General features: G+C 53.8%; 1 protein-coding gene across 3 annotated transcripts; it reads left to right on the forward strand.

Moving 5' to 3' along the window:
- Positions 1–1,380: 1,380 nt before the first annotated feature.
- On the forward strand, positions 1,381–25,475 carry LOC101972479 (adenosine deaminase-like). 3 transcript variants are annotated; one of them, XM_078051856.1, is made up of 13 exons: positions 1,385–1,555; positions 2,682–2,791; positions 11,482–11,543; positions 14,783–14,905; positions 18,691–18,834; positions 19,523–19,638; positions 20,796–20,923; positions 21,481–21,552; positions 21,638–21,739; positions 22,162–22,226; positions 23,552–23,681; positions 24,224–24,323; positions 24,755–25,475. In XM_078051856.1, the coding sequence occupies exons 4-13, from the start codon at positions 14,841–14,843 to the stop codon at positions 24,769–24,771; spliced, it is 939 nt and encodes a 312-aa protein (XP_077907982.1). In that variant the 5' UTR covers positions 1,385–1,555; positions 2,682–2,791; positions 11,482–11,543; positions 14,783–14,840; the 3' UTR covers positions 24,772–25,475. The 3 variants fall into 3 exon arrangements, with proteins under 3 accessions (XP_077907980.1, XP_077907981.1, XP_077907982.1); XM_078051854.1 differs by lacking the exon at positions 2,682–2,791 and having other exon boundaries at positions 1,381–1,555; XM_078051855.1 differs by lacking the exon at positions 2,682–2,791 and having other exon boundaries at positions 1,382–1,555; positions 24,758–25,475.
- Positions 25,476–25,573: the final 98 nt, after the last annotated feature.

Genomic DNA, 25,573 nt, shown 5'->3' on the forward strand with positions numbered 1-25,573 from the left:
AGACAGGATCTAAGTTGCTGAAGCTGGCCTTGAACTGGCAATCCTCCTGCCTCAGCCTTCCCATGCACTAACTATGCCTGACTCTGAGAGTGTCCCTTTCTACCCAGCTCCCCTGGGATGGTGAAGCTGATGGTTCCCATGCCACACTTTGAGCACCTGGAGAACCCACCCCCCCCCCCAAAATGAAAGCTTGATCCTGGCTTGCAAACACTTAAAACCCTTCATGGATCCCTAGCACTCTCGGGGGAAAGGCGAAACCTCACTGTGTCCCACAATGATCTATTTTGCACCTGACTCTGTAGTCCTTACCCTCTCACGCTCTTTCCCCCCTATTTATGAATTCCTTAATTTATTTATCTATCATTTTGAAGCAAACCAGCATCCCACCCCAGACTGGAATACTACCAATAACTTGAGCAGCCCTTTGTGCTCCACTCCTGAGATAGTGTTCTTCTAATATTTATGTTTATCTTTCCTTTGCTTTATATTTTTCCTTACTGAGGAGTGTGTTAAATATACATATTTTGGGTTTTGCTCTTATTTATTTTAAAAATTGCACCATAATGTGTATAGTTTTCGGGATTTTTTTCAAACTCACATTATCTATCAGTAGAGCTTTTGTTTTGTTTTTTTAAAAAACAGGGATTTGCCTAGACTAGCCTCCAACTTGCAATCCTTCTGCCTCAGACTTCAGACTCACTGGAGTCATAGCTCAACCACACCCAGCTACCAGATGCCCCTGGTGGGGTCTGTGGCTGAAATGCATTCAGTTTCACTGCTGTAAAGGAGGCCACGGTGTGGTATTTCAGTTTATTTGCTCATCCTCCTGTGAATGGGCCTCCATTACAGCCAGTGAGGGTGTGAACGTTTGGTACAGGTCTCTGGGCAGGTTTCTCCTGGTAATTGCTCAGACTTACTGTGTCCTGGTCCCCTGGGGATCTGCAGCCACCCTGGGTTTTCTTTTTTCCCCAGCGCCCTGGAGGCTTCTGCACCGTGACCCCTCCATTGGAACTCTCTAATCACACAGTTCTGTCCAGCGATTCTGCAGCGAGCTTGGATCTAGCACGTAGACCCAAGCCTCCAAGGCTTCTGAAGCTCACCAGTCCCCTCACCCCACCGACCCCCTCAATCAGGCCGTCTCTAGCTCTGGCCTGCACACAGTAGGCGCCCAGGCAGCAGTGGAAGCGTCGGGAAGGAGGCAGAGCCCGGCTAGGCGGCTTCGGCCGAGCCCACAGGTGGCTCTGCACGAGTTTTCGGGTCAGTGACAGCCCAGCAGAATGCGGGGTCCGGAATACCAGGAAATGCGCGGGCCTGGAGGAGGCGAGGCTGGGGCTCCGGGGAGGGGCGGGGCGGGGCCTGGGAGCGGGGGCGGGGCCTGGGAGCGGGCGGGGCCCGGCCCCTAAAGAGCAGCGTGGCGGGGAGCCGGCTGTGAGGGCCACGGGGAAGGAGACCTGCCACTGAGCCAGAGGAAACCCACCGGCCTTCGGCGGAAGGAGCTGCGCCGGGACGCACGCTTGGCACCATGACCCAGAGGCTCACCTTCGACAAGCCCAAAGTGAGCGCGGGCCGGGGCTCCGGATTCGGGTCTGGCTCCCGATCTGTCGGGGTTTAGGGGGCCCAGCCGCAGGCGTGCTCACCCCAGCAGCACCCCGGAGCTCCTGCGGGCGCTTTCTTCCCTAGGATCAAGTCTCGGTTCGCCTCCGGGTGTTCAGTGGGCGGCAACGAGGCAGAGAGCGTCCAGAACCCGCGGGCGTCCCTGGAGGCCTGCGGTTCTGCTTCTGCCCCTGACTTGTTCTCTGGTCTCAGCCTCCCCGTCGGCCAAATGCACGCCTCGCGTCGCAGCACTGAGCAGCTGTGTGAACCTAGGCAGGGGCTGGGCGTCTCTGAATCTCAGCGGTATACTAGTCCTGAGGTCTACATCTGTAGGCACCTAGCTTTGAGCCAGGGCGCACTGATGATCAAAGCAGCAGTGAACTTTATAATGGCTTTCCCCGCGCCCAGGAGCCCAGGTTTGTGGATGCCCCCATGGGATGAACCCTGAGCCAAGCCAGGAAGGGGAGGGAAGCGAGCGCGGCGCGCCCCTTCCTACGCTGGGGCCAAGGGACTGAGGAACCTGGGCTTCGGGCCTCAGTAGGATTCACTGGGGCCAGGACACTGCCCCTGGCCCCAAGGGAGAGCCCCTGGTCTCTCCACCCACCAGCTGTGGAGTCTTTGTGGCATCTTGGGAACAGCGGAGTCAGGGTGGCTCCAGGTCCACTTGGCCTGCTTTGCAGCCCTACAGATTCTGTATGGGGAGGGGCGGGTCCCAGGAGTCCACCAAGTCCTGCGAATCAGCCAATAGGGTGTTGAGACTGAGAGGCCTGGGGACCTAGTCAACTGCAGCTGGTCTCAACTTATCCAAGAGAGGACAGCGGATATCACAAAAATTTTAGTGAGAATCATGGGGCACAGGGGGAGGAGACAGGAGCAGGCAGGCCTGGACCCCATTATTGATGCCACCACCACAGAGAAAATGCTCTGCTACACCCTGTCAGAAGTAAGGAGTGTCGGGACAGCCCTACTGCCCCAACCCAGGCCTCCATAGCATCTTTTCTAGAAGCCCCAGCCCATCATTGCTGCTCATCAGTGCCTTTTGCCTTTGAAGGCATTTATTTTTTATTTTTAAAATGTTTATGCTTTAGATTCCCTCTGCCCTTGGGCTGCGAACCACCATCCCCTGATGTGAATCTAAGGGAATAAGGGTGAAGCCCCTCGATTGGGTATGAAGTGGAAATTATGGAGTCAATAACAGGTGACACTTCTGTAGTGTTTGGTATGTGCACCAATTTGACTCTGGTCATACTTTTCTATCAGTCCTATAGGGAGGCCTCATACTGTGGTTCATGTTCTAGGGTCTCATCCAGTCTCCTCATCTGATTCCTACTGGCAGGTCATTCTTCCCTCTGAGCCTCAGTTTCCACATCTGGGGAATAGGGCACCATTTGCTTGCATGGGTGTCTGGATGCTTGAGAGTAAAGATGGCATGTCACCTGCCATGTCTGAGATATGATAGATCTTGTGTCACTGAGCTGGCAAGAGGGCAGGGAAGGAGCTGCTGTGACTGGGCCTTCCTGTGGGTGATCAGATAATAAGGATGACCACTCGTTATCACAGGAGACACTGACCGAGGGCTGGTTTTTCTGTGCCAGGCACCAGCCTAAACACAGTAACTACAAGAATTTATTGGATACTGTGAAGCAGCCAGACTCTTCTCCATTTAGAGATGAAGAACAGGCAGAGAACTTAACTAGGCCTGAGTTCAAAGCAGCTGAGTTGAGACCTGAGACCAGGGAAGGTGGCTTTGAAATTTTGAGCCCCTAACCACCTCTCCTGAGCTCCGTTTGTGGGAGCCTTGGGGATGGGGATGCTGGTATCTAGGTGCAGACATCTGGGAGAGGGGCATTTGCTGGGTTCTTTAGCTTCTCAAACCTGTCACTCGCTGGGGCCCAGGACCTGGCCAGCTTTAAGAGGGCAGCATGGGTGGTACTTTTCAAACCTCATGTGCACCCAAATCAACTGGCTTTGAGTGTTTGAATATTTGGGCTCTGGTTGGGGACATCTGCCTCTGGTCTACAGACACCTTTAAGAAGCAAGGCCCTCGGATGTGGCTATCCCATTTGATGATCATTCCAACAAATGCTTCCCAAGAACTTTCTGGGCACTGGAGAAGGAGGCAAGGGGGTAGATGTATGTCCCTTATCACTCTTTGTTCCCAGGAGGCAGGGCTAGAAAATCCTGTGGTCCTCAGGTGTTATTTGTCCTGGAGGGCAGGGCTGACCACACACTCATTTTTGTAATTATAACAATGGCTGTCCTGTGAGTGGCCTTGGGTACCCTGTGGCAATTTTTCCTCAGAATTCTGGACGACCCAACAAGGCAGATGTCTTCATCACCATTTATAGATGAAGAAACTGAGACTATAGAGGTGAGGGAACTTGCCCAAGGCTACACAAAATCTGAGCACCTTGAAGCTGTAGACTGGCATGTGAGGCGCCCAGGCTGGGGAGGGGCTGTGCTCTCTCTTCCCCATGCAGAGGGATTGGGACTACCTGAAGCACCAGTGTGCTTTTTCTTTCACACACTTAAATATCTACCCTGTACCAGGCACAGTTCTAACTGCTTTGCATATATGTTAACTCATTACATGCTCACATAGCCTTACTTATATGAGGAAACTGAGTCAGAGAGGGGAGGAACTTGCCAAAGTCACACAGCCAGAAAGCAGCAAAGCTAGATTTGAACCCAGATGGACCTAAAATTCAAGGGAATGCTATTAACTGTTTTCTGTTTTGCTACATTGTTATCCCCACTTTGTCCGTGGGGGTGGGGGGCGTAAAAGGAGGAAGGAGGGTATGGGCAGAGAAATTAGAATCAGGGTGGCAACTTGGCCTTGCACTTGAGATACACCAGGGTTGAATACCTGCCTCACCATTACATCCTCAGGTAGGCAAGTCCTGAACCTCAGCTACTTCTTCCATAAAGTGGATTGAAAAACACCAATGTCTTTCTGGGCTTGGGAGCACATACCTGTAATCTGGCTTCAGGAGGCTGAGGCAGGAGGAACACAAGTTTGAGGCCAGCCTGGGCAAATTAGTTGATCCCCAGTACCAAAAACCAAACCAAAACAACAACAACAACAAAAGCAAACAAACAAAAAATCCAAAACACAGTGTCCTGGGGTTCTCGGGGAAAACTGAGGTGCCAGTGTTTCTTCTGCAGTGATTGCCAGGCCCTCGGGGGTGTGTGTCCTAGCTGTAGGGTCTTTGGAAAGCCTCCCCACCCACAGAATGGCACTCCTTTGTGTCCCTGGGACAAAGCCTCTGATTGCTCTTGTCCTGGCTCTCAGTGCCTTTTAGTAACCAGAGCCACCAGGACAGCCTGCCTACTATGGGGATGGCTGCTGGGAGGAGAATGAAGGAGACTGGGTTTCATTAAAGCCTTTTGTTTGATAGAAAAGGACAAGGACCGGAGAGGGGAATTGACCCGTGGGTACACAGGGAGGCAAGGAGGCCAGCCAGCCTCATGATTCCACATCCAACCTCAGCATGGTGTGGTGGGGGGAGCTGGGAGGACTTGTCCTCCCGCCCAGGCATTCTGAGATGATTTCTATCTTGCCCCTCTCAGGATGCTTGGGTGGGAGGACAAGTCGGGGAAGGTGACAGTATGGTCTGACCTTGGACCACAGTGGTATGGGGGAGCCCGAGGTGAAGTTTGATGGTGCTGAGGGAGGTTCTCCCTCACCCCTAAGTGCACCAAGGTCCCAGAGCAGCTGTGGGGGCAGATAGCCACTGTGGTGTTGGTGCCTGTAATCTGGCTTTAGGAGCTGAGGGAGGTAGAAGAGCTGAGGATTTGATCTTGAGCCCTAGACAGGGCCTGGGTGGCCCAGGTCTGAGTCCTGATCTCCCATTTATTAGTGAGGGAGTTTGAACAAACTCCTTCACCGTGCCTCCGTTTTCCCCGTAAAATGGGAATTTTACCCACATGCATCTCACAGACCTCAAGCCTGGGCTCAGCATGGGCGCCAGGGCTAGCTGCTGTTGGTTAGTGAGCAGCAGCAGCACTGCAGCCTAGGTGTGAGTCGTGCTGCTTGACTGCCCATGCTATACCCAGCCCTGGCCTCGCAGGGTGCGGGGGGCTTGTTGCAGCAGTGAGAACTTTTGGATTTGGGGTCAAAACAATTTCTGGCCGTGGTATCCATTAGTCTCTGACACTCATCAGTCTTACGTTACTCTCTCTGAGGCTCAGTCTGGTCACCTAAAAAGTGGGAGTAACTGGGTCCTTTCTAGGCTGTGGCCCCACATAATTTCTCTTAAGCAGAAAGCACATCTTGCCATCTGGGAAACCTCTGGGGAGGCTCACGGCAGCAACAGAGAGCTCAGCCAGGCACCAAAGGACTGCTCGGCCAGCACCTTCTACTCTGTATCTAGCAGCTGCAGAAGCCAAGAGTGGGCTGAGCATGAAGGGCTTCCTGGAGGAGGCAGGGCTGAAACTGTGTGTGGACCCAGGGCTGCTGTCACCTGAACTACCCCCCTCCCCCCAAAAAAATTCAGTTGAGAGACCATGGGGGCATGAGGCACTGACCCCTGGCACCACCCAGCTTAGTGCCAAGAGCAGAGTTGGGAAGGAAGGGCTCGTAGCTGGCAGTCGGCACCTGGGGCTCATCTGGGTTCTGGCTGCAGTGCTGAGGCCCCCAGGGCTGGTCAGGCCCTGTCTGGATTTTTACCAGGCCCAAGGTGGGAAGTCAGTCCCTTCCTTACGGCAGAGAGATGTGGCGCAAGGGAGGAGATGGCAATCACTGGGTCATTTGAGCATGTTTTGCAGTGCCAGGTGCTGTGCCAGCACTGAGGGTACAGCAAGACGACACAGACAAGGTCCCTGCCATGGAGGGGGTGGGGAGACAGATGTGTTATATAAATGAGCCAAAGGTCAGCGGATGAAAACAAGACAGAGTTGTTTTGGGATGGGGGAGGGCTCAGAGCCAAGGAGAAGACATCTGATTGGTTTGCAGCCCGTCCTGCTGTCCCTGTGGTTGTCAGGAGCCTGAGTCAGACCTGGGAGTATCTGGGCAAGGGGTCCAAGACCTGGGTCCTCACTCTGGCTCTGCCATTGACAACTGGTGGCCTAGGGTGATGCAGGGTGGGACTGCTCCTCCCTGGGCCTCACCTGGCTGGCTCGCATGTCTTGAGACAGACATAGTAAGCATCTGCTGCTAACTGAGGCTGCTTCACTCTGAGCTGAGGCTGCACCTCAGCCCAGGGAAGGTTTCCTGGGCCAGCTGTGGCGAGTGCAGAGGATGGAGACAGATGTGTTACATAAATGAGCCAAAGGACAGCGGATGAGAACAAGGAAGGAGGGTGAGATTGCTCCCCAGAGAGGTCAGGAGGCCAGGCACAGGCTTAGCAGGAGGGCCAGGGAGGGGCTGAGGCCTGTGGGCAAGACTCCAGCTCAGAGGCGGGAGGAGTTGGGTTCCAACCTTGCTCTACCATCATCAATCAGTGTGACCCTGGGAAGGTCACTGTGGTCTCCAAGCTGAGCTTGGCCATCACCACGCTGAACATTGTCAGTTGCTGTACCCATTTGAAGAGAGCCCTGGCTCTCTCTTGCATTAGCATTTAAACACTTTTCCCAGAAGTCACCTCACAGATCCTTCATGCTGCCCACAAGGGGGCAAACCGTGTCCCCTTTCCTCTTCACTGCCTGAGTTCCCTGCTCTCAGAGGCTCTGAGGAAGTAGCCCAACTCCCTGTGGTGGCAGGAGCCCCATCTGGGTGGTCCTGCCTGGCAACATCCCCTGTCCCATGACCCTCTTTGAACCTGAACTTCAGTTCCTCCATCTGCCCTATGCTTTCTTGCTGCGTGGAGTTTGCAGTGCTGTTCCCTGTGCCTGGATTGTTCTTCCTGCCCCTCCCTCTCCTGCGCTGTCTCACTGGCTCCTCTGCATCCTTCAGCATACTGTGGCTCGAGGCCTGCTTTCCCTGGGAGGCCACCACTGGCCTCCAGCTGGGCTCAGTTCTTTGGCTGTTGCTCTCCATTTAGGGCTCTGTTTGTATTTCCTGAGGGCCATCATGTTTTGAGCCTGAACATTTATCCATGTGACATTTGCCTGACCCCTGTCCCCTGTCCTAGAAGGCATGTGCCATGGGATCCCCTCCCCCAGCCTCATTTCTCAGCAGCCTCTTATCTCTAACAGCTCTCATCTCTCAGACTCCCTCATCCCCTCCAATGTTTAGGGCCAAGTTAAAAAAAAAACAAACTTCTCTTGAACCCACATCCACTTCCTGCCCTCTCGCAGGCCATTTGTTTCCCATTCAGGGATAAAATTTATGAAATAATCAGAAATTTCTCCATTTTCTTACTTCCTCCCCCGCTCCCTGTTCAGTATGGATTCTGCTCCTGCTTAGGCCTCTCTTAGGGCACTTATTCTCAACTTGACTGCATGTTAAAAAAAAAAAAAAAGAGGAGATCTTTAAAGACAGTAGGGCTGGGGTGTAGCTCAAAGGTACAGCACTTAACCTAGCAGGTGGAGGAGGCCTGGTTCAGTCTGCAGCTGAGCCTTTTGTTCACACACACACACACACACACACACTAGGCCTGAGCCCACCCCCAGGATCGTGATATGACTGATCTAGGGCCCGAGCATTTGTGACTTTCTAAAGGTCCCCTGGTGCTCCTAATGGGTTGAGAACTACTCCAGGGTCTCCAGTGTCTACATTCTTAAACCAAGGGGTGTTTTCCTGCCCGCCTACCCTTGACTTCTGGGAAGGCCTGGCTGTATGTGTTTTCTGTAACAAATTACCACATACCAGGAAGCCGAAAACCACAGAAATTTATTCCCTTATAGTTCTAGAGGCCAGAAGTCCAAAATCAGGACTATTCACCCTCTGAGGACTTGGGGAAGGGGGTCCCATTCTGTATTTTCCAGCCTCAGGGAGCACTGGTCTCTGGCTTGGTGATCACAGTGCTACTTCCTGTGGGGTGCAAATCTCTGTCTTTGTGATAAGGTCACAAGGTTGTGTCAGGTCCCACCAGGTTGTCCAGAGAAAGTACTTTCTCTCAAGATTTTTGATGGTCCCATATTCTGCCATATAAGGTCATATTTTACAGGTTCTGGGGATTGGGCTATAGACAGCTTTAGGGCAGTCAGCATCGAGATCCCACTATGCTGACCTGGTGGGCACTGCTTCCCCTTGACGTCAGATGACCGGGCCCTGCTGCTCATCAGGCAACTCTGTCCCTCCTACTTCTGCCTCCCTGGCTCAGCCCTGGAGTGCTGGCCTGTCAAGGCCGGGGCCTAGGCCCAAGCCTCTCCTTCCTTAACGTGCTGTCTCTGACTGCAGCTGCAGGTGCCATCTCCCGCCTGGGTCTCAGAGCGCCTCCTGACCCTGTCTGTGAGACAGTTGACAGAGAAGGTGACCTCCCTTCCCTGAGCCTCTGCTTTCTCAAATGTCTCAAAGGTGGCTCCGGCTGAACCAAGCCAGCCATGCCACTCTCCCCACGTCCCTGTCCCCATCCTTAGGATCTGGCTGTCTTCCAGGCTCTCTGCCTTAGGCTGTGGGAATCACCTCCCACCCAGGCCTACTCTGAAGTGTTTGTTTCCTTTGACAGCTTTCTGTCCCCATTTTCCCCTGTCTACCTCGTGACAGGGGGTCCAAGCCTCTCTGTCACCCTCTCCCTCTGGCCAGCTTTGAGCCCTGCATGGCTTCTCCATGGCCTCAGGAGAAAGCCCAGCTCCCTGTGGCTGCAGAGCCTGCCTGGCTGGTCCTGCCCTGCAGTGCCCCTCTCCCTCCTTCTCTGAACCTGACCTTCAGTTCCTCCATACATCCCATTTTCTCTTGTTCTGTCTGCCCAGAATGTTCTTCCTGCCTTCCTCCTGACTCTTGCCTCGTTAGCTCCTCCGTGGGCTCGGTTCTTTGGTTTGTTACTCTTGCAGGATTTATGCTTGTGTTTCCTGAGGGGCTGTCTTGGTTTGAGACTGCACATTTATCCACGTGACATTGGTTTGATACCTCTGTCCCTTGCTGGACTGCATGTGACACAGGAACAAGACTTCATCCCTTTTGCTTTGGTCTGCACCCCTAGCACCCAGCAGTGCTACATAATTTTTATTAATTGATTTTTCTGTTCTGGGGTGCTCTATAACCCAGCTGCATCCCCAGCCCTTCTTAATTTTTTATTTTTTATTTTGAGACAGGGTCTTTCTCCGTTGCCCAGGCTGGCCTGGGACCTGTGATCCTCTTGCCTCAGCCTCCTGAGTTTTTGGGACTCCAGGTGTGGGCCACCTAACCTGGCACTGTTTTTTAGTGAAAGGTTGGTGGTGGACTCGTGTTTACCTTTTGCTGTGTGTCGCTGTGCGTCAGGTGCTCCAGGTGCATTAATGTGGTTGACCTCATGAAGCCTTAGGAGGAAGGCATATTGTTCTTCCCATTTGACAGATGAGGTTATGGAGACACAGAGAGTGGTGACTTTCTTCAGGTCACACGGGAAGTGAACAGAGAAGCCAGGATGCCAGCTATCACTGCGTGATGCTCTCAGAATAGTATAACTGCCTCTGTTATATCTTCCCCATAGCCTTATGAGGGTTAAGGATAAGAAAGTAGAGATTCACAGAGGGGAGGATACTTACTCTAGGTCACACAGCTGCTTGGTAGATGCCTGGGCTATAAGCTCCAGGGTCCTAATGCTGAGTGTGCTTTAGCCAGGGGTGGGAATTAAATTATTTGGTCAGGGACCCAATAGCTAACTTGACCCCAAGTCTGGGTGTGAGGACTGCTGTTCCTCACCAGGTGGAAGACTCAGGAGAGATCTGCACACCCTGAGTCCTGCCTGTAGGAGGTTTGGCATCTCTGGTCCTTGCCAGTCCTGTGGGCCCCAGCCAAGTCTCTGTAAGGGCCAGCTCCCTAGTTGCTGCTCTTCCTCACCAAGGCACCTCACTTTCTTATCTGGGCCTCCAAGTTCCAGAGGAGATGTCAGTGGGGATTTTTTTTAAAATTATTTTTCTTGGCCTGGGAAGTTTCCTCTCTGACCTAGAATAGGCAAAGTCCCTTAGCCCACGGTCTCCCGGCACCTGCCGTGCCTCTTACCAGCTCACAGTGAATGCCCTGGTTGAAAGGCAGGGGCTGTTCCCCTGGGGCCATACCTGAGTGCCACAATGTCTTTTATAAGTCCTTACAATTTTTCTTAGACAAGGCGTTGTAAAGTCCCATTGTTTTTGAATTGAGGAAGCTGAGGCTTAGGAGATATCAAGCACCTTGTCTGAGGTCCCACAGCCAGAGATGGAGCAGCACTAGGAGTAAAGCCAGATGGGTGGTCTCCAAGCCCCTGCTGGCTTGTGTCTTGGCTTTGTGTACAAGATGTGAGATGAGACTGAGTCCATGGAAGTGATCGCCAAGACCACCAAGTATCCAGTACCCTACTAGAGTACTAGAAAGACCTCGTGCTGCTGAATATCAATTCCCCCAACGTGGAGCCTGAACTTTTAAATGTGTTGCAGGTTCTCACTGTGGAATCTGTAGTCCTTGGTCCTCTCTGCTGAACTTGGATTTGGTTTAATGAGGTGGCTGAGAGTAGGAGCTATCTGAGAGGTGGCTGGGGCTCAAGGGTTCCCCTGGGACCCTGGCTGGCCTTGTGGTTAAGAGCACAATCTTGGGAATTGGCTCTGCCATTGCCTGGCTGGGGTTAGGAGCAGGGCCCTGGGTCAGATGCCTGTTGACATTGCTTGCTCCATGGCCTCAGACAAGAAATTTAACCTCTCGGAACCTCAGTGTCCTCAACTGTGAAAGAGAGGTAGCAGCTGAGCCCACCCCATGGTGAGGGTTAAATCAAAGCATGTGGTCAGTGTCCAGGCAGTGGTGGCCAGTGGTCCTCATGGTTGACGTTAACAACCCCTGAAAGTTTCTTCAGGCACCCATGGGTGTCCCCTCTCTCTTCCCTCTGCCCCTTGCAGGTAGAACTGCATGTCCACCTGGATGGATCCATCAAGCCTGAAACCATCTTATACTACGGCAGGTAAGTCCATAGCCAGGAGCTGCCTCCCCAGAGGCTGAGGGAGTCCACGGCTCCTCAAAATTTCCTAGAAAAGTCCAGGGTCACTGCTTCTTATGGATCTTTGCGGGAATCAAGCCAGCCCATGGGCAGAAGAGGGTGGTCTGTGGGGGTTGAGGTCAGCTAGGGCCTCCTTCCAGAGCTGTCTGGGAGATGCCTCTCCTACTCCTCTCTGCATCCTGTACCTGTTTGCTGCCCACTCACTGTTTGGAGCTGGAAGGACTCAGTTCTCCCCCATGATCTTCAAAAGTTCACCAAACTTGAATGTTCTATCCTGTAAACCAGGATCCTCTCAGGTGTCCAGGCACTTGTGCCATAGTCCGGCTAGGCTGCCGTAGTCCGGCTAGGCAAAATAACCGAGAAGTGACAAGCAACTTGAAGGTTGAAGCAGGAACTACATTATTGCCAGTGAACTCAGTAGGAACTGAGAACTCAAGTTTCGGGCACCCAGGGTATCTCTGCCGGACTGTAGAGGTACATATACCCAACTAATTACACACAGCTTAACTTAATTGACATCATCTTGACACAGCAGTCAGTCATTAAGGAATCCTCATCATCCTAATGGCTTGCTGGCGTTACTTCACAAACCACTCCTCTTGGCATACTGCCAGGCGCCATCTTAACTTGGTTGTGGCCCTCATCACACCTGTCCCTCAGGAGAGAACTAGTGGCCCTTGAGGGTTTGTCCCTGACTCCGGAGCACCTCTTCCACCTCCCCAAGACTGTTCTGGTGAGCCGCTCCCTCCACCTTGGTGCTCTTCCGGTGACCCTTTGCCCTGGGAGGCTGCTGGTGTGATTTCCTTAGCTGTGTAACACAGGCACACTGGCATTGCTGGTGCTCCACCCACTCCTCAGCACTCTGCCTCATCCTCTCGTGAGGTGGGTACTCTGGTGCCCCACTTCATAGGTGAGGACACAGAGCCATGGCAGGTGCAGTAGCTTGCCTGGTAAACTCAGGGCAGAGGTTTGAGCAAGAGGTGGACCCCAGTCCATGTCCCCCACCATTACACATGCAGCTGGAGGTTTTGGAGAGGTAGCGCAGGAAAACCCACTTAGCTCAGGGCCTCCCGCCCATAAACAGCTCAGAACGATTGTGTTATCAATCAGCACCTCATGGCTCCAGCAAATGGAGTGAATCTTGGTCTTATTTCTGCCTGCCCTTTGCCAACTTGGTGCTGCCCACTATTGCCCCAGAGCCCCAGAGGGGTCCTCGGGGTGGGACAGTGGGGTTGAATCTACTCACCACTGCAAAGGGTCAGAGAGCGCTCATTAGCGAAAGCATGAAGGCCAGAGCGCAGGGGCAGGGTGGTGGGGAAACGGAGGAAGGAGTCAGTATGGCGGCTGGTCTGATGTCCCTTGTCTCCTGCCACCTCTGTGGACCCTGGAGAGAGGGTGGGAAGTGCCAACTGGAATTTGGCCTGGAGTCAGCAGACAGGGGCCTGGATGTGGGTGTGGAGTTGGCAGGGCTGGAAGGGGGAGCCATGGGCCTGTGGCCTGCAGATCCAACCCACAGTGTCTCCTGTCTCTTCTCACCCTTTCTTCTTCCTTCAGCTCCGGGACTCCTTCCGCCTTCTCCAGGGGCCTCTTTCGCCTCTTCTCAGTCTCCTTCACGACCTGTCAGCTTTCTCCAAAGCACACTCTGAACATGGCCATTCTTCCTGTTGCTGTCTCTCTCTGTCTCTTAAAAGTGGGGAAACTGAAGCTTAGGTTATTCCCTTGGCCCTGGGAATAACCTCCCGACTGTGTACAGATGCCTCCAGTGTCCATTCTGGCCTCCCCATCTCCTGGTCAGGTCCACCATCAAAGTCATTGTCTTCACACAGTCTTACGGCTCGTTCGCCCACAGGCTCCCGAGGGTCCAGTGACTGGACATGGACCTATGGAGGTGACCTTGGGGCAAGCTGGCCAGCAGTGGGATACTGGACACTGGGGGTTATCATAGGGTGCCAGGCATCTGTCCTCTATATACCAGGACCACACAGGGTCACCTTGTCCCCTGCAGTAAACAGACATAGACGGCTGACTGGCAGGCAGGTGGGCACCCACCTGGTGCCTAGTGGATCCCCGTAGGGAACTAAGGCTACCAGATAGGAAGGGGCATATCACAGGGCTTGGGGAATAGGCAGTTACATATGAAAACACGTTTAAAAGTTCATCTTCAGTGCTGGGGACGCAAATGTGATAGGCAAGCACTCTCCACCGAGCCACCTCCCCAGCCCCTTGAGGTCCTTTTAAAAAAAAAAAATCTTACTTCAAGGATGCAGCATCTTCTCAACTCCTTAAGGACGTTCCCTCTAGATTTTTTTTGTCTGTCCTCTTCTCTGCTTTGTTCCCTTTTGTCTCTCGTGTTGGAAGCATTTCCTTGGTTGTCACTTCTCTCCCTCTCTCTCTCTCTCTCTCTCTCTCTCTCTCTCTCTCTCTCTCTCGTTTCTTTTATCTTAAAAGTGGGGAAACTGAGGCCTGTGTGCCAGGGTCTGGGTGGGACAGGAGGAGGAGGCAGGAGCACGTGCAGAAGGAGGTGGCCCTGAGCTGGCACCACCTTCCCATAGCCACAGAGGGGCAGGGACACCAGTGGGTAAAGGGGGCTCTGAGCCACAGGGGTATTCTCAGCAGGTTGCCAAGGTCCAGCCTGTGCCAGGAGCTGGGGAAAGGAGGGGACAGAGCTCTGTGCTGGATGGCCAGCTCATTGAGCCCTCCCACCTCAGGAGCTGCCACACACCCCCTCCTAGTGTGCTAGACCTGGCAGGCCACTCTGATGTGCCAGAGGAGGGTGGAAGGGGAAGTCCTGCCCCAATTTCTGCCTCAGGCTTTGTGAGGCTGCAGTTATTGCCCCTGATAACCCCTGCCTGGGCACAGGACCAGCTGGCTCTGGCCACTCCTGGGACTTGGGAAGAAGTCCTGGGCTGGTCCTGGCACTTGCAGATCCTGGCCCAGCAAGGACGTGGAGGGTATGTGACATGGAGACTGCAACCCCTGCTTGTCACTCTTGAGATCTGCTGACTTCCCCTGGCTTAGGGCCAGAAGGTCTGGGAAGAATTCCAGTCTTGATTCTATAGGGGCTGGACCTCAGTTTTCCCATCTATCTGAGGGAAGGAGTTGGATGGAGAGTCCCTGGGTTTCCTGCTAGGCTCCGAGTGGAGTCTTCCATCCCACCCCGTCAGGCCTGGCTGGATCCTCCACCCTCACTGTCTTCTTCTCAGGAAGCGAGGGATCGCCCTCCCAGCCAACACGGCAGAGGAGCTGCAGAACATCATTGGCATGGACAAGCCCCTGTCTCTGCCCGAGTTCTTGAGCAAGTTTGAGTACTACATGCCTGCTATCGCGTGAGTGAGCCCAACCCACGGGACCCAGGGCAGTGTGCATCTCTGTGCCTAGCACCAGGTCTAGGCCTCAGCCTCTGGGAACCAGAGAGGGGCCTTTTGGACACATCTCTCCAATGTCTTTAGACCTTGTTTGTCCCTTCTGAAAAGTGGATGTGATGAATGGAAATGCCTGCAATGTCTACAAAAAAGTGGCAGAACATGGGAGTTAAGAACGCTGATGCTAATCTCAGACTCTGGGGTGGAGTAACAGCAACACTGGGCAGTTACCTTCTTTGGGCTCAGTTTTCCCATCTGTATTATAGGCCTGGAATTTGGAAGGGACCCAGCACTGTCCTCAGCAAATCCTTCTCACTTGGAAGATTGGAAGATAATTACTCCCTCTGTAGACACCAGGCACTGGGGCCTGTGTAGTGTAGCTCTCATTGCTTCCTTTTTTGTTTTTGTTTTTGCAGAACTAGTGGTAGAACCCAGAGGCACTCTACCACTGAGCTACATTCCCAACCTTTTTTAAATTTTGAGTCAGGATGTCACTGAATTGCCCAGGCTGATCTTGAACTTGTGATTTTCCTGCCTCAGTCTCCTGCGTAGCTGGGACCACAGGCGTGTGCCACTGTGCTTGACTTCCATTCTTAACAGCAGAAATCTCTTAGGCAAAGAAGAGTATAATACATGTACAGCTTACAGAATTGGATTTGAGTTTGTGAGTTGTCAGTAGTCCTGCAAGGTAAACATGACCCTCATTTGCAGAGGCTCTGGGTGGTGAAGGAGCTTGTCAGGACCACAGAACTGGCCAGAGAGAAGCTACAATTCTCACCCTGGTCATGCCTCAATCCTCATTCTGGTCATGTCTCAGACCTCCTGGCCTGAGGAGAGGGCCCCACAGCAGGCAAGGATCTGCCTTAGCACTCAGTCCTGTAGACTCAGGAGACAAGAGACAGGATGGGGTGGTCTGGGGAGGCTTCCTAGAGGTGGAATGGTGGCCATCTGTGAGGGACAGAGGTATGGGACATCATGCTAGATTTGAGGAAAGTATTGCAAGATGGGCCAGAGAGGAGGGTGTGTGAAGTGGCCCAGACAGGCTGCTGAGAGACAAGACAGAGCGCAGAATCTGGGGAAGGACGAGGTGGGCCCAGGCTGCTGACTCCTTGCTGGAAGCCTCTGGGCCCAGTGTTGAAGGTACCTCTGCCCTGGCCCATGGCCTGGCGAGCAGACATGCAGGGACAAGTGTCTCTTCTCCCCACAGTACCCCTATGCCGACCACACAGGTGCACAAGTGGAGCTCCGGCCCACACTGTGGTGCCTCATGAGGCCACCATCTCCCATGCCACTGGGCAGCTCCCATCTCACTAGGCAGAAGAGGCCCAAGTACCTGGTGGCCTGAGTTGGGCAGATCATTAGATACCATCTGTCTAGAGCTGCGTGGTCCATGAAAGTCTGTCCTCCCTGCCCCCATGCCACCACCACAGATGACAGACAGGGAGCCCCATCTGCACCCTATCTAGACCCAGGGAAACAGGTCCAGAGAAGACATGGGGTCAAAGGCCAGCATGCCATGAGTCCAGGGCTCTCTCCCTCAGTTCAGGGCCTTGTGTTGTGAGGCGGAGGCTGGCTTCCGGGGCCTGGGTTCGGGGAGGGGTTTGAGGCTCCTTTTTGCCTGTCTTGACTCAGTGAGTGGGTGGGGACATTATTGAGCCATGAAAAGGGTCCAGAGGTGGGCATGGGACAGTGCCAGAGAAGTCTCATTGACCCTTTCACATCTAAGCCCCTTCCCTGCCCCAGTTCCCTGTCTTCTGTGTCCTTTGGAGTAAAAGCCAAGGGCCCCCTGTCAAGGACACAGCCTGTGTGCTCTGGGTCCTTACCTCCTGACCCCCACCCACCATGTCCCCTGCTCACTCCTCCCCTGTCCTTGGACACCAGGCACACTGTGACCTGGGACTTCTGCCCTTGCTGATCCCTCTGCCTAGAACTCACCTTCTTCACATCTCAGCTCTGATGTCCCTTTCTCAGTGAGTCCTTCCCTGACTACAGTCTTGAGAGTCACAGTGGCCTTTTCTGCTTTCTTGGTGCCTGTAGAACTGGCAGCCGTGGGGCCTACTGCGCATCACACACTTGCTGGCCGGCCTCTTGCTGAATGGCGGCCTCTACAGAGCAGGGACCTCCCCTCCTGCCCACAGCACACACAGTGCTTAGGACCATGTGGCCACAGTGCTGGGACTCAACACCCTCTTGGGGAACGAATGAGTGACAGCTGTGGGGAGGGGCAGTGGCCAGGTGTGTGGGGGTGAGTGAGCAGCCTCCTCCCTAGGGCAGGTCTGAGGCCCAGGGCCCTGGCCTGTCTCTGGAGGAGCCAGCTTCCTGCCTCCTCTGCCTTCAGGACCCCTCCTCCCAGGCAGGGCACACCTTCCCACCTGGGCTCTCAGGCCCTGACCTTCCCTTACTAACCCTTATGTTCCATTCTTCTTGGTGAAAACTTCTAGGTAGGCGTAGTTCTCTGGCGTTTGGTCAATGCTCACGAATGCCCTTACAGGTGGGTTTCTGCCTCACTTCTGGAGCCAATACACGGCAGCAGCAACCAAAATACTTTTAGCATTTGTGGGCTCTGCTCCAAGCACTGGCCTAGGTGAGGTTTATGATGTTGAGCTCTGCCGCAGTCTGGCTGCAGCAAAATAACCGGGGGGTGACGAAAAACTTGTGTAGATTGATACAGCAGGAGTGGGAGCCGTTTATTGTAGGACAGGAAGGGTATATATACATTCCACACAGCTTATCTTAATTAACATAAACTAGATACAGCAGTCAACCTATAAGGAATCTCCACATTTAATGGCTCGCTGGCTCCACCTCACAAACCACTCCTCCTGGCAAAATGCCGAGCGCCATCCTGACTTGTTTACAGACTCTTGCAGAGCTCATCTGTCTTCATGATAACATTTGATGTGTCAGAGAGGGTGAATAACCAGAGTTACACAGCAGATAAGTCCATGACTGATTCTCTGTAGCTTATAGAGACTAGATTCTAGTAGGGGAGACAGGAGTGGCTTCTAAAAGCCGTGTGATAAGGGCCGTGGAGAAAAATGAAGGCCAGGGAAGAGGGTGAAGATTGACAGAGGACCCTCCTATAAGCAGGTGGTCAGGGAAGGCCACTCAGGCCAGGAAGCTATAAAAGGAGGGAAGAATTACAGGATAGGCCAGGGCAGGGGACTTTCCCTCTGGTGGAGGGGGCTGCTACCCAAAGTCCTGAAGTGGAAATGACCAAGTTTGACTGCCCTTGGCCAGAAAGAAGATCTGGTGGCCTCAGAGAATGAGTGAGAAGCAAGACGCTGGGAAGCCTGGCGAGAGCCAATCGTGCCTGTGGGCTGGGCGTGAATTTGAAGTTCACTCAGGAGACGGAAGCCACCCTGGCTGGAGGAGAGGAGCAATATGCTTTGGTTCTCTTTTTGTCTTTGTGGTGCTGGGAATGGACCTAGGGCCTGGGGGAAGGTAGGCAGGTATACCACCCCTGAGCTGCACCCCAGCCCCGGCTCCATTTTCAAAAGCTTGCTCCAGAGGCTGTGTGGAGAGTGGGGTGCAAGGTAAGCATGGAGACAGGCCAGCCAGCGGCCACGGGTGAAACCAGGGTAGGCGTGGCTTGGAAGTAGAGCTGCAGGTCTGGGATCCTACCCAGCAGACGCCCAGAGCTTGCGGTTGGGGAATGAGGGATTAGGGGCCAGAAAAGGTTGGGGTCAGCCTCATTTGTTCCTGGAGCTCCCAGGGGGCTGGTCCCAACCCTGTTCTTCCCTTCCCAGAGGCTCCAGAGAAGCCATCAAAAGAATCGCCTATGAGTTTGTGGAGATGAAGGCCAAAGAGGGCGTGGTGTATGTGGAGGTGCGCTACAGCCCACACCTGCTGGCCAACTCCAAAGTGGATCCGATTCCCTGGAACCAGGCTGAGTGAGTGATAGCCCTGGAGAGGAGCTGGGATGAGTGGGTCTGTGTTCCACTCTTCTTGGAGAAAACTTCCAGGTTTTTCAGAGGGCTGGACCACTGGGAGCTCCTGACCTTGACCTTGGTCTTGATCCATGGCCTCATGAAGATGGGCTTAACTTGGCCATAGAGATATGGTCCCCCTCCCTCAGCTGGAGGTTCATGATTTACCTTGGACAAAAGTGTTGGCTGTGTCTCACGCCCATGGCTCTGGATGCAGGCCTGCTGTCAGGGCAGGCTCACCCACTTAGCCAGCAGCTCTAAGGGTCCTGCTCAATCCCCTGGTAGGAATGAGTCTGGCCTGCTCTTCCCCCACACTGGGCCCCCGTGGATTTAGAGTGACATCATGAAGCCCGCTTGCCCCACCTTCAGAGCCTCGATTCTGATCCCCGTGGAAGGCAATAATCCGCAGGCTGAGCTTCGTCATGCTCTCTCTCCACCCAGAGGTGGGGAGGGGTGGCCTACACCCCCACACCCGGATCTAGAAGTGCCCAGACTGCTCTAAGAAAGCTGGCAGGGGGTGCTGGGGCTCGGGGTCCTCTCTGTGAGTCTTTCCTCAGAAGCAGTGTGCAGTGGGGGAGACTCCCCACCCCTCAGCGGGGGCTATCCCAGGCCTTCCCTCTGCCTCAGGCTATCACTACTCCTCTCCACACAGAGGGGACCTCACCCCAGATGAAGTGGTGGACATAGTGGGCCAGGGCCTCAAGGAGGGGGAGCAAGCCTTCGGGGTCAAAGTGCGATCCATCCTGTGCTGCATGCGCCACCAGCCCAGTGAGTACCATCAGTGCCTGCCCAGCTGCCCACCTGACCCTGGCCCCAATCTTCTGCCTGGCCACGGGGCCGTACGTGGTATCCCCATGGTATCCCCTGAGCACATCAGCAGGGTCCTGGAGCTCCCAAAGGCACCAGAGGCCTCCTAGGTTGGCTCCAAACTTCCTGGTGACACCCTCCTCCCTGGGAAAACCAGGCCTTGACAACCAACTACTTGACCTGCAGAAAGCTCAAAACCAGAGGAGCCTGAACAATTGATAAACAGCCCATAGTTCTCCCATGAGACCCTGTGGGCCCAGCCTCATCCTGTCCAGGCCACAGAACCCTTGCATGGGCCTCATTTCTGGGATTGCTGAGAGGACGTCCTTGTCCTTGAACCTGATCAAATCTGAAGCAGAGCCCCATCGTGTGCCCTTAGGCAGGCAGGTCACGTCACCTCCCTGGGCCTCAGTGACATATTGTCACAAAAGGATTGTGCTCGTCTCATCCCTCTACCCTAAGAATCTGTGGGAACAAAGCCAAGGGTCAGTGCCAACCTGCAGGGCCCACCCTGGGCAGTGATTCACATGCCTTGTCTCTAGCCCTTGAAGCAGCTCTGAGGTGGGACTACGTGGTTTATTCCCATCTGACAGATGGGAAACCGAGGCAGAGAAAGGTGAAGGCTCTTGGCCCCACGTTGAATCCAGAATAGTGTGGTTCTGAAGCTTGTGTTCATGGATTCTTTGTAAACACATCATAATGACGACAGCTGGGGGTACCACATGCATTCGTGGTATGGCTGGCAATACCACGAATGCATGTGGTTGCATTGGAGATACAATGTTAAGCTCCGTGTCCTCCCCTTTAATTGGGAGGACTGATTGGCACTGAGTGGGAGAACAGCTCAGATCCCATCTCGGTACTTTATACACAGCCTCGGCAAAGCCTCACCAGGCAGAGGTAGTGGGTTCTCTCTGGGAAGAGAGGAGTCTGAGGCGCGGGGCAGAGCAATTTGACAAAGGCCATGTGGGTGACTCAGCAGCCAGGATTTGAGACAAAACATTGGGATCTTTGTCCTGTGCTGGCCTCCGATGGGTGCATAGGACAACAGGTAGGAGGGCTGAGGGATCCCACTCCACCATGCTGCTGATGGAGCCCTGGTGGGCGTCTCACCACAGACTGGTCCCTGGAAGTGATGGAGCTGTGTAAGAAGTACCAGCATCATACTGTGGTGGCCATCGACCTGGCTGGTGATGAGACCATCAAAGGAAGCAGCTACTTCCCGGGGCATGTGGAGGCCTACGAGGTGGGCCTGTGGAAGGGGAGGCTGGCCCTGGGTGAGCTTCTAGGAAGAACTCATACAGTTGGGGAGTGTGGGGCCTGCTGCATCCCTGAATGTGTCTTGGCTGGGCTGAGGGCTTGGGATTGGGTATAAAGGAAAGTCCTATGTAGCACTGAAGTCCTGTGTTTAAACCTGCATCTGCCTATGATTTGTTGTGTGACTTTGGGGCAAGACTGTCTCTTCTCTGAGTCACTGTTTCCTTGGTTCCACACTTGCTGGTTGGCCTTCGTCCTTCTACTTAGCTCTTCTGAGCTTGTTTCCCTTGGTAAGATGGGTGTTATAATACTATGACTCTCAGATGGTGTACACAAACCATTTCAAACAGTTCCTGACACATGGTAACTGTGGAAGAACTGAGAGCCACAAGCACTTAGATGGTGACTGGGGGAGTCAAGACCAGGCTGCCCAGTGCTGTAGAAGCAGCCAAGCCTGGTGGTGGGACAGTTCAACCTGCCCATACTCAAACCCAAAGTGCAGCGAAGGGTGGGCCTGTGGGTCCTGACTGGCTCTTCCCCTTCCAGGAGGCGGTAAGGAGCGGCATCCACCGCACCGTCCATGCAGGAGAGTCGAGTCCTGCAGAGGTGGTCCGAGAGGTGAGAGCCACTGGCCCTGGAGTGGCCCTTGTTCTCTGCTCCCTCCACCCTCTCTCCCTACTCAGCTACATCTGCTGCTCCACAGGCTGTGGACATACTCAAAACAGAGAGGGTGGGACATGGCTACCACACCCTGGATGACCAGGCCCTCTACAACAGGCTGCGGCAGGAAAACATGCACTTTGAGGTGAGGGGGCCAGCAGGTAGGGGGAACTGGCCTTGGCTGTCCCATCCCCTCCTGGACAAAGCAATAGAAAGCCAGGAGAGTGGGTCTGGGGTTGTGGCTCAGTGGTAGAATGCTTGCCTAGCATGTGTGAGGCACCGGGTTTGATCCTTAGCACCACATTAAAAAAAAATTTAAATAAAGTTCTTAAAAAGTGCAAAACAATGGTTTAAAAAAAAAAGAAAGAAAGCCAGGAATGTCCCAAGAGCTGAGGAGCAGACTAGCCGGAAGGAGCGGCCAGTGGGTGCTCCAGTGCTAGGCATGGAGGGTTTGTAGGGCTCAGCCACACGGAGGCCAGCAAGAATGGTGACCCTGGCCACCCCAGGGTGCAGGGACAGGGTGGCGCAGCCTGGGACTGCCTGCCAGCCACGTATCTGCTCTTGCAGGTCTGCCCCTGGTCTAGCTACCTCACAGGCGCCTGGAAGCCAGACACAGAGCATGCAGTCATTCGGTGAGGTCTGGTCCCTGGGACCCATTCGATTTTGTTCCTGGGAAGCCAAGGATGGGAAGGCAGTGCAGGGCTGGGGACTGGCCCACGCTGTGGGATCCCTTTGGGAAGCAGCTTAGCTGTCCTCACCTTCCACACGGGGAACCTGGAGCTCAGATGTGCTAGAACTTGGCTGAGGTCACCCACCTACCCTCTGGCAGAGCTCTTCTTCCTGGGCCTGCAAGGTCAGTCTTGCCTGTGTACGCTGCTCCTGAGGCCTCGGCGTGCTCTTGGTTCCACTTTCCCGGTTCTCAGGCCAAAGCCCTTCTGTCCTGTGACTTAGTGCTGGGACGTGGTGACGTGGTGTCAGACTCTGGGAGAGCCAAGCTGCCTTCCCCTGAGGAAGATGAGGACAGCCATAACTCAGAGTGACTATGGCGGCCAGTGCTGGCCTGCCTGCCACGCTTAGTGAAGGGAAGGAGAGTGTGATGGCGAGGGTCCCCAGCTGGCCTTGGGAATCTGGAGTCGAGGTGCCCCAGTGGGGGCTTTCCGGGGCATGTGGGCAGACAGCCCGCGGGCTACGAAGGCTCAGGAGCCATCTGCACAGTCATGGTGCCTAAAGGGGAAGCAAAGACACCAGGAGATCGTGGGCTAGAGGCTATGTTCCAGGAGGCCAGGAACATTCGAGGGACAGGAAGAAGACATAGGTAGATGGAAAACCAAAAGTGTCAACCAAAATCTAGGGAAAGCACTTCAAGTAGTGTCAAATTCTGCTACAAAAGTCAAAGTAAGGGGGTCTGGGTTGTGGCTCAGCAGAGTGGCACTTGCCTAGCATGTGCGAGGTTCGATCCCCAGCACCACATAAAAAAATAAATAAAACAAAGGTATTAAAAAACTAAAAATTAAAAAAAAGTCAAATAAGGGAACAGCTAAGAAAACTCCATTACATTTAATAAGACAGGGGTCAGGTCAGGGATGCTGCCAAGAGGGGAGTGGAGGGAGGGGACTGAGGACTGGTTGGGGAAGGGTGTGGAGCACCATCTCTGAGCATGGGCAGGAGGATGGTGGCTGGAGGGCCACTGCTTTCTCAGCGCCCCAGGCCCCCCTCTCCCTGCTCTCCCATCAGGCCCCTCCTCTGCCTGGCTCTGGACTGATGGGATACATTAGGGTCTTAAGTTGCTAGTTAGGTAGCTTTGGACAAAGTCCCCTGGGCTCTGCGATGTGTTTCCTACTCTACCAGAATATGCTCCTTCAGGTCTAAGGCTGTGACGATCCGTGGGGGCTGGGAACCAACATGCAGGGACCATTCACAGGAGAGTGAGGAGGCTCTTCTCCCTCCCTCACCCCAGGTTCAAGAATGACCAGGCCAACTTCTCACTCAACTCAGATGACCCGCTCATCTTCAAGTCCACCCTGGAGACTGACTACCACATGACCAAACAGGACATGGGCTTCACCGAGGAGGATTTTAAGCGACTGGTGAGTGGTTCCTTGCCCTGGGCCTCAGAGCTTTGTGAGCCTGTAGGTCATGTCCAGGGCTTAGGACCCCCATTGAATGGGAGTTGGTTTGTTGATGGGAGTCCACCATAAGCCAAGCCTACTGCCAGCTGCCTTCTGCAGAGGGGACACCTTGGTGATGGCGTCTTGGGTTTAGCCTCTGCTTAGGCTGAGCATCTTCAAAGACTCCTTTCCCCAGAATGGTGTGCCTAGCTTAGAAATGTGTTCTTAGATCCCAGGCTGATCCCGGGGTCTGGGGACATGATGCCATTACTCCCTGCAAGGGTCTCTGGCCCCACACTTCCAAGGATCTTCCAGTCTCCAACATTCTCCGCACATCCTGTATCATGTAGTGCCACTTTAAGAACACTCTTCCCTGGCACTTGATGCCATGTGACCCAGGACAAGTCCTTCCCCTGAGCTCCCCTGCCCGTGCTCTAAGGAGGATGGACTACCAGTAGGTTGCCAAGGGCTCCCTTCCTTGCTGTCTGGTTCTATGTGGTCTGTCACCCTGGCCCTTCTAGAACATCAATGCAGCGAAGTCCAGTTTCCTCCCAGAGGATGAGAAGAAGGAGCTCCTTGACCAGCTCTACAGAGCCTACAAGATACTGCCAGCTGCCTCTGGTATGCTCCTATCTGGGCGACTGCCTTACCCTGGCTCCTACAACTTTCTGTGACTTCTTCTAAGAACCCTTCTTCTCTCAGGCAGTAACAAGAATGGGCAATGAGTGCCTGGTCCCTGGGCCAGGGTTGGTGACAGCTTCAACCAATGGGTTTATTTTCTGTAGAGCTAGCACAAGGGTAGACTTGTGAAGGCCAGTTCCAAACTCCTGGGCAGCCTGGGCATCTCTAAGGCTGTCTAAAGCCAAAGCCCAGGAGTTGGACCAGATCCTGGTTCATTCTGCTCCCTCCTTCCTGTGGCCTTGGAAAGGCATCTTATTCTCCTTGCCATCTAAAGAAGGGAGCTCCTTCCTGGTTTTGGAGTTCTCTGAGTTTTACAGTATCCAGGGACTATGAGTGTTGGCCTGATCTTTCTGCTTCTCTGACCTGACCAGCAGGGCAGAACCCCTGAAGACAGCATGGCCCCCTCTCCAAGCCCTCACCCTGTGGATGGAGTCTTCACAACTCTGGGATCAAGCGACATTCTTACCTGTATTCCTTCCAGGAAGACTGATTTTAAGAGCTACTGATGCTCTCAAGCCTATATAAACACAGAACTTGGCATGGCTGCATCTCTCCTCTGATTATGTGCCTTGGCCAGGGCCGGGGCCCTTGCCAATGGCATGGATGATTCTGAGGCAATACTTGCTGAAAATCTTGTGGGAGACCAACCTTACACATGACTGGGTTACACTCCCCGGCTGGATGCTGAAGTGCTTAGTTGCAGAAATATGGCAGAGCTTTCCCCACCCTTCTTTGGTACAAGGGACACTTTCTTGTTCATGTGTGTGTCTTGCTATAGCCCCATGAGTGAAGCTATGCTCACCTGTACTTTGTAATATAACCTCTTGCTCTGTTTAGGATAGAATCTTCCATGGAAGTGCCTTGTGTGTGTCCCCTTCTCTTACTGTGCCCTTGGGTGTGGCCTACCCAGATGTCAGTCAACCTGCTGACAGTGGACATCATGAAGATACTCAGCCCCCTGAAACCTGACCCCTTGCCTCATTTGAATAGCTTCTCCTCAATAAAAGGGGTCAGTGAGTGCTCTCTCTCTCTCTCTTCCTGGGGACCCTTAAGGTCAGAGGAGAAGTCACAGCAACCCCAAAGAAAAAAGTATTTGTGTCTCTTGTGTGGTTATTTCATGCAGCCCAGTTAGCCCAGTTTAACTGGAGTGACCCCTGAGCCTTTTAGTTGTGAGAACAGAAACCTGGCAA

This window comes from Ictidomys tridecemlineatus, chromosome 5 (genome assembly GCF_052094955.1).
Source record: "Ictidomys tridecemlineatus isolate mIctTri1 chromosome 5, mIctTri1.hap1, whole genome shotgun sequence".
In the NCBI taxonomy this organism is placed as follows: Eukaryota; Metazoa; Chordata; class Mammalia; order Rodentia; family Sciuridae; genus Ictidomys; species Ictidomys tridecemlineatus.

Coding starts and splice junctions, on each gene's coding strand:
- LOC101972479 (XM_078051854.1), top strand. CDS start 1,523: ATGACCCAGAGGCTCACCTTCGACAAGCCCAAA. Junction 18,835..19,522: donor ATTCCCTGGAACCAGGCTGA/GTGAGTGATAGC, acceptor CTCTCCACACAG/AGGGGACCTCACCCCAGATG. Junction 20,924..21,480: donor GGCATGTGGAGGCCTACGAG/GTGGGCCTGTGG, acceptor TTCCCCTTCCAG/GAGGCGGTAAGGAGCGGCAT.